The sequence below is a fragment of the Procambarus clarkii genome, chromosome 68, assembly GCF_040958095.1.
Source record: "Procambarus clarkii isolate CNS0578487 chromosome 68, FALCON_Pclarkii_2.0, whole genome shotgun sequence".
Classification (NCBI taxonomy): Eukaryota; Metazoa; Arthropoda; class Malacostraca; order Decapoda; family Cambaridae; genus Procambarus; species Procambarus clarkii.
This window is the reverse complement of record NC_091217.1, coordinates 1,725,013-1,733,775: the sequence shown is the minus strand read 5'-3', so window position 1 is coordinate 1,733,775 and position 8,763 is coordinate 1,725,013. Positions and strand designations below refer to the sequence as shown.

General features: G+C 42.9%; 1 protein-coding gene across 1 annotated transcript; it reads left to right on the top strand.

Moving 5' to 3' along the window:
• The first annotated feature begins 3,132 nt into the window (after positions 1-3,132).
• Positions 3,133-4,176, top strand: LOC138355601 (uncharacterized). The gene has a single exon (XM_069310913.1). The coding sequence runs from the start codon at positions 3,133-3,135 to the stop codon at positions 4,174-4,176; it is 1,044 nt and encodes a 347-aa protein (XP_069167014.1).
• The last annotated feature ends 4,587 nt before the right edge of the window (positions 4,177-8,763 follow it).

Genomic DNA, 8,763 nt, shown 5'->3' with positions numbered 1-8,763 from the left:
CAACAGGCACAAACAACACGAACATCAACAACAGGCACAAACAACATGAACATCAACAACATCAGGCACAAACAACACGAACATCAACAACAGGCACAAACAACATGAACATCAACAACAGCCACAAACAACACGAACATCAACAACAGGCACAAACAACACGAACATCAACAACATCAGCCACAAACAACATGAGCATCAACATCAGCCACAAACAACACGAACATCAACAACATCAGCCACAAACAACACGAACATCAACAACATCAGCCACAAACAACACGAACATCAACATCAGCCACAAACAACATGAACATCAACATCAGCCACAAACAACACGAACATCAACATCAGCCACAAACAACATGAACATCAACATCAGCCACAAACAACACGAACATCAACAACATCAGCCACAAACAACACGAACATCAACAACATCAGCCACAAACAACACGAACATCAACAACAGCCACAAACAACACGAACATCAACAACAGCCACAAACAACACGAACATCAACAACAACAGCCACAAACAACACGAACATCAACAACAGGCACAAACAACACGAACATCAACAACAGGCACAAACAACACGAACATCAACAACAGCCACAAACAACACGAACATCAACAACAACAGCCACAAACAACACGAACATCAACAACATCAGCCACAAACAACACGAACATCAACAACAGCCACAAACAACACGAACATCAACAACAACAGCCACAAACAACACGAACATCAACATCAGCCACAAACAACACGAACATCAACAACAGCCACAAACAACACGAACATCAACAACAGCCACAAACAACACGAACATCAACATCAGCCACAAACAACACGAACATCAGCAACAGCCACAAACAACACGAACATCAACAACAACAGCCACAAACAACACGAACATCAACATCAGCCACAAACAACACGAACATCAACAACAGCCACAAACAACACGAACATCAACAACAGCCACAAACAACACGAACATCAACAACAGCAACAAACAACACGAACATCAACAACAGCAACAAACAACACTAACATCAACAACAGCAACAAACAACACGAACATCAACAACAGCCACAAACAACACGAACATCAACAACAGCCACAAACAACACGAACATCAACAACAGCAACAAACAACACGAACATCAACAACAGCAACAAACAACACTAACATCAACAACAGCCACAAACAACACGAACATCAACAACAACAGCCACAAACAACACGAACATCAACATCAGCCACAAACAACACGAACATCAACAACAGCCACAAACAACACGAACATCAACAACAGCCACAAACAACACGAACATCAACATCAGCCACAAACAACACGAACATCAACAACAGCCACAAACAACACGAACATCAACAACAACAGCCACAAACAACACGAACATCAACATCAGCCACAAACAACACGAACATCAACAACAGCCACAAACAACACGAACATCAACAACAGCCACAAACAACACGAACATCAACAACAGCAACAAACAACACGAACATCAACAACAGCAACAAACAACACTAACATCAACAACAGCAACAAACAACACTAACATCAACAACAGCAACAAACAACACGAACATCAACAACAGCCACAAACAACACGAACATCAACAACAGCCACAAACAACACGAACATCAACAACAGCCACAAACAACACGAACATCAACAACAGCCACAAACAACACGAACATCAACAACAGCCACAAACAACACGAACATCAACAACAGCCACAAACAACACGAACATCAACAACAGCCACAAACAACACTAACATCAACAACAGCCACAAACAACACGAACATCAACAACAGCCACAAACCACTAATGAACACAACAAACATAAAACAACAAGAATAATAACCTCAAATATAAATACAATCATTATAATCCCAAAGATTCGCTCAGCATAAACAGCATACAGTAAGAACATTAAGAATAACGAGGGAATTAGAAGCTATTAACCACCAACGATAGTGAAAAAATACTAAAAGTGATGATAAATTACACCACAGCGATCACACTAAATAACAGACATCACTCACAAATAACTTATACAAAAAAACACCTGACAACTTACACAAAAAAACACCTGACGAACAGAAACAATATCTGAGAATAAAGAATAAAGGTAGGCAGAGGAAAAAAAATATATACCAAACCTTTACACAATAGATTCCCTTTATATATTTTTCCCTCCTTATTTTTCCAAAATTCTTTTGTATGTGGCTTACATTTTCCCCCCGTTTCTATATCTATCTTTTTTTTTTTCCCTCGTTTGCATGTCAGTGTTTATAAAAATCTGTATTGCACACTTACGCCATCAACGTCATGTTGGTTTCATTGCAAAGACAGAAAGAGAGAGAGAGAGAGAGAGAGAGAGAGAGAGAGAGAGAGAGAGAGAGAGAGAGAGAGAGAGAGAGAGAGAGAGAGAGAGAGAGAGAGAGAGAGAGAGAGAGAGAGAAAGAGAGAGAGAGAGAGAGAGAGAGAGAGAGAGAGAGAGAGAGAGAGAGAGAGAGAGAGAGAGAGAGAGAGAGAGAGAGAGAGAGAGAGAGAAAGAGAGAGAGAGAGAGAGAAAGAGAGAGAGAGAGAGAGAGAGAGAGAGAGAGAGAGAGAGAGAGAGAGAGAGAGAGAGAGAGAGAGAGAGAGAGAGAGAGAGAGAGAGAGAGACAGCAACAAACTATATTACCATAATAATAACCCGGGAAGAAAAATACAATGATAGATAAAAACCACAAGACGAACCATTATATATGACTAAAAATCTATACAAATTACTCGTATACAAAACGCGACTAACTCACGATCAGTGACCACGTGAAAGCACACTTAGGCATACTTAATTATGAAGACTCGTAATACTTAAGTATAGTGGTTGAAACCACTCTTGCCACCTCAGTTCCTGAACCGATTATGTGCCTCTGTAATTCTTTACACCACCGCCCACGGGATGGGTATAGGGTGCATAATAAAGAAAGAAATTGAATTCTCAGATAGATTAAACCACTTGGAAAACATTGTCATCATACGCACAAACACCATACCTCGACCCAGGGACCAGAAACAGTCAAGAGGAACACCATGCCTCGACCCAGGGACCAGAAACAATCAAGAGGAACACCATACCTCGACCCAGGAACCAGAAACAGTCAAGAGGAACACCATACCTCGACCCAGGGACCAGAAACAATCAAGAGGAACGCCATACCTCGACCCAGGAACCAGAAACAATCAACAGGAACACCATACCTCGACCCAGGGACCAGAAACAGTCAAGAGGAACACCATACCTCGACCCAGGGACCAGAAACAATGAAGAGGAACACCATACCTCGACCCAGGGACCAGAAACAGTCAAGAGGAACACCATACCTCGACCCAGGGACCAGAAACAGTCAAGAGGAACACCATACCTCGACCCAGGGACCAGAAACAATCAAGAGGAACACCATACCTCGACCCAGGCACCAGAAACAATCAAGAGGAACACCATACCTCGACCCAGGAACCAGAAACAATCAAGAGGAACACTATACCTCGACCCAGGAACCAGAAACAATCAAGAGGAACACTATACCTCGACCCAGGGACCAGAAACAATCAAGAGGAACACTATACCTCGACCCAGGAACCAGAAACAATCAACAGGAACACCATACCTCGACCCAGGGACCAGAAACAGTCAAGAGGAACACCATACCTCGACCCAGGGACCAGAAACAATCAAGAGGAACACCATACCTCGACCAAGGGACCAGAAACAGTCAAGAGGAACACCATACCTCGACCCAGGGACCAGAAACAATCAAGAGGAACACCATACCTCGACCCAGGGACCAGAAACAGTCAAGAGGAACACCATACCTCAACCCAGGGACCAGAAACAATCAAGAGGAACACCATACCTCGACCCAGGGACCAGAAACAGTCAAGAGGAACACCATACCTCGACCCAGGGACCAGAAACAATCAAGAGGAACACCATACCTCGACCCAGGGACCAGAAACAATCAAGAGGAACACCATACCTCGACCCAGGGACCAGAAACAATCAAGAGGAACACCATACCTCGACCCAGGCACCAGAAACAATCAAGAAGAACACTGCGCCTCGCCCTACAGTAGGGAACATCAAAACATTTCACCTGATAAGGGCAGCAAATTGAATAGAGAACAAGAGAGTCCTAGAGTGTGTGTGTGGCGTGGGAGGGTGGTGGTGGTATCGTGGGTAGTGGACGGGGTCTTTGATTATGAAGGGGGAAGGGGGCCGTGGTGAAATGGGTGATACTAGATAAGGGGGAAGATGGTCGTGGTACATGGGACGATGGTGGTAAAGGGTCTATCAGGTTGAGTGGTACTGATGACTGTGGTGGAGGGTGTAGAGGGCGGAGAGAGTGTGGATGATACTGGAAGGTGTGGGCGAGTGCCTTCCAACCATTTGGTGGTGTCCTGGAGCCATTGTCATGTTGTAAATTATAGTAAAGGGCCAACAAGTGTCTTCACACCCCCTCCCCTTTCTCCTACACAACCCTCCCTCGCTCCCTTCCTTCCCAATCAACACGTAAATATTTCCACAGTTCAATATTTTCTATGAAAAGCAAGTCGCCATCTTCCGTTACCGCAAGAGCGATACGCGAAGAATTCTTCAGCTTCTTACGCAACTGTAAAACTCTTACGGGATTTATTTTTCTATTTTCAGTAATATATAAGTCATGATTATGTATACCCAGACGAATGAGCTTACTTGCTCTTCCCTAATAAGCAAAGCCACAGCAAAACTCTCTCTTCCTGATCGCTGAGAAATACACCTCGGTTGCAAGACGAAATTTGCAAACTTAAAGAAATGCATTTATGAAATTATATGAACTGCAGTGCAAGCAAGTCAACGTATTAAGTCCTTCCTCGAGTGATTACTCAGAAGATACGCTAAGAAAAATATTACTTTATTTAATTACGCATCGCTGTAGCTGAATATCGCTCATTCACATTGTTCATATTTGTGCTGCACCTCAATGGTAGCAGAGTTTCAACAGGGAAAATATAATTACGGAAACCTTTTTAGTTTAAGTAAAAGGATAAATTATCAACGTGTTCTTCATATATTTAGTAGATTATACGTTATACACATACACACATACACACACGCACAAGGATACAAGCATACACAAACACACACACACACACACAGAAGATTCAACGGTATGCCACCAGACTTGTGCTGGAACTGAGAGGTATGAGCTACGAGGAAAGGCTGAAGGAGCTGAACCTCACGTCCCTGGAAAACAGAAGAGTAAGGGGAGACATGATAACCACCTACAAGATTCTCAAGGGGAATTGACAGGGTGGACGAAGACAAACTCTTCAGCACAGGTGGAACAGGAACAAGGGGACACAGGTGGAAACTTAGTACCCAAATGAGCCACAGAGATATTAGAATTTTTTTTTCAGTGTCAGAGTAGTTAAGAAGTGGAATGCATTAGGCAGTGATGTGGTGGAGGCTGACTCCATACATAGTTTCAAATATAGGTATGATAGAGCCCAGTAGGCTCAGGAATCTGTACACCAGTTGATTGACAGTTGAGAGGCGGGACCAAAGAGACAAAGGTCAACCCCCGCAAGCACAACTAGGTGAGTACACACACACACACACACACACACACACACACACACACACACACACACACACACAAATTAGGTGAGTACACACACAAATCCTGCATTTTCTTGTCATTCAGTAAAATAAAAAGTTCACATGACCAAAAATCCCCTCAAATTCACATATATTTTTATACGTACTTTAATTTTTTGTTACAATGGCGAGTGCAGGAGGTTATGTTGTCTTACCCATTACTTGTCTGTGGAACATGACCCGCCAATCGGTTTATACCATTAATACTGGGTGAACAGGGGCGAACACTTAAGGAATGGTGCCCACTCAATCCTTCCAGGCCAGAATTGGAATCCAGACCAAATCTCTCTCTCTCTCTCTCTCTCTCCCCTAGTCCCTCTTTCAATTCTCTCACTTCCCCCCTCTCTCCTCTCTCACTCCAAACTGGCTGCTTTGAAATCTCAGGTCTTGGGTCATGATATTAATGACAGCTTTCATTGGCCATTATATTTCTTTCGTTACTGTGTTAATACCTAATATATCACTGCTATGTATCTCATTACTGCAGCTCCTTCCTCCGTGTGTAGGCTTCTAGTCACGCAGCAACTTTTGGATATACAACTGCGGACAAGTAAGCCATCAACACACACATTTTTAACTCCACCTGTAAAAAAATAAGAGATGTATACAGATTCCTGCGGGATTACACAACCCACTCCAACAAATCCCTATCAACTACCTGGTACAGAGATGTTTCCAGGTACATGCCTCCCTCCTCCCTTATCTCCCCTCCCATACCTTCAATTACCCAGTCTCCCTCCACACCCCCCACTACGGGCTCACCATAGCCCGTGCTACTTGGAACTCTGTTCCAGGTAGCGAATCTTTAACAACAACAACCCATTCCTCTCCCGTTCCTCCCCTCACTCCCACTAGCGCCAGACAAGAATTTAAGTTACATATTTTTTTTTGCTATAATATGAAGTTGAACGCTTTAATGGCATAACTTAAAAATCCTGACGAGTGTTTTAGCTTGTGGCGACACAGTGTGTGTTGGTCAGTACTCTACAGCATCCCTACAGTGACATACACAGTGTGTGTTGGTCAGTACTCTACAGCATCCCTACAGTGACATACACTATGTGCTCTGTATATATTATTGCTCGTAGATTATACATTTCTCACGGATTGTAGGTTGTCCGTAGATTGTGCGGGTTGTTCACGGATTGTAGGCTGTTAGTTGATTGTTCGCAGACTGTGGATTGTTCACGGCGTGTTGGGGCTGGAGAATTGAAGACTGAAAACAAAATCCTTAAACTATTTACTGCCAGCGACTGTAAATAATTGTTAGCAAATTACTGAAGAGTGTTTCTCTGACAAGCAACAGTCTTTTTTATGTGTTGAGTAATTAAAGGTCAGGATTTGTACGCGGAGGACACACGTGTATACACCGGGCACTTGCACATAAAGGCTACGTGCATGCACGTGTGTTCAGCAAGCACGTGCCGAAACAACGAACGAAAAGTAAAACGGGCCAAAATGAAACTTCAAATCTTCTTTCACCAGAAGATTAAATACTAATTTTGGCCTGAGTTAATAAGTCAGTATTTGACTAATATATCTTTGCAACCGCGTGACAAAATATATTTTTCATAAAGTGTGATTAAAAATTGATATTTTATATAATCGAAATTAATTGTTAAAATATCAAGGGTTTATGCATAATTAGGTCTAGGTAAACTTTATTTGCTAGGACTATTGGGGCCTCGAACTAGGGCCATCTTATTGTGGTTTATCAATTAATATGACGAGGACGTAGAGAATTCAAGAACTACTAAGAACATCACTTAGTAGTGTCATAAGGAAGCCTTAAAGTCTCCGTTGGATACCAGTTTGGTATCTCTGAGATCCTTCCTTATTGTGGGCGCTCAGAGTGTAGTTGGTAGAACTACGGGCTTGCGCTTTTGTTGGTCCTAATACGAGGCTCCGAAAGCCCAAATAAATGAAATGTTATTACCCTCGTTATTGAGGTTCATAAATTAGGTAAGTTATTTTGAAAACGTTGATTTAGAGAATGTGTACCATATAGGCTGGTAATTGATGAAACGCTCTCAGAGTCAAAGCTTTGACCAGAGTTTGACCAACAAATGCACAAAAGACGGCTTTTCACTGTCTGAGATGATCTGTATTTTGTACATATACATAAGTGAGCTTCTCGGACCTTTGTGTTGATAACGAGATGGAAATTACCAAGAAACTTTTACTCCGTTTCTCAGTATAAAAGCCTATGATTTGTTTATATCCAAAAGCTAGGTATATGGGCAGCACAAAATGTCCACCAGACTTTGGGACACAATGGTTGCCAGGATCAGGTTGGGTTACCGTTACATAATGCATCCAGTTTGCCAGTGTAGGCTATTGATCACATGGCCCTGTATGATTAACCATCCTGTGTGATGGGGACTTTTAGCACCACACAGGATGCTTCTTGTCAAACTATGTACTCCCCTTTATGTAGTCTAGGTTAGCTAGTTCTTGACACACTTTGTACTCCCCTTCATATAGTCTATATAGCCAGCAACAGAGGGCAGCAGCAGAGCAGCAGAGGCCAGTCATAGAGGCAGCTATACACCTCCCAGTTTAATTTCTAGCGTGGCGTTGCCCTCCATCCAGTTCCATTACCGGCGTTGCTCTGCGCTCCCCAATAAAGCCAAACCCTCCTCGCTCCGGCAATGGACTTCTTTTTTCCCCAGGGCCATAGTCCTCCCCTTTGTTCGCTCTCAACGTCCAAGAAAACCCAAGTCGATCTCCACCGGGCCGCTGCTGCAAGCTGCCTGCTGTTAAAATCACTCACCAGGAATCACCTTTCTCGTTTTCCCCTCTCCTGAAACCTTGGCATTTCTCCTGACTGGTATACACATATTTTTTTTCCTTAAAAGTCCAAACGGAAAACTAGAAAAAATCCAAGGTGAGATCGAAACAAAAAAAGGTATATGATCGCGGCTGTTGCGTGTTCTGTGCATCGCAAGGGATTTTTTGTTTTAATTATCGGAGATACACGAACGAGAAAAATGTGCTACGAATTCACGACTGGAATTCGTGAC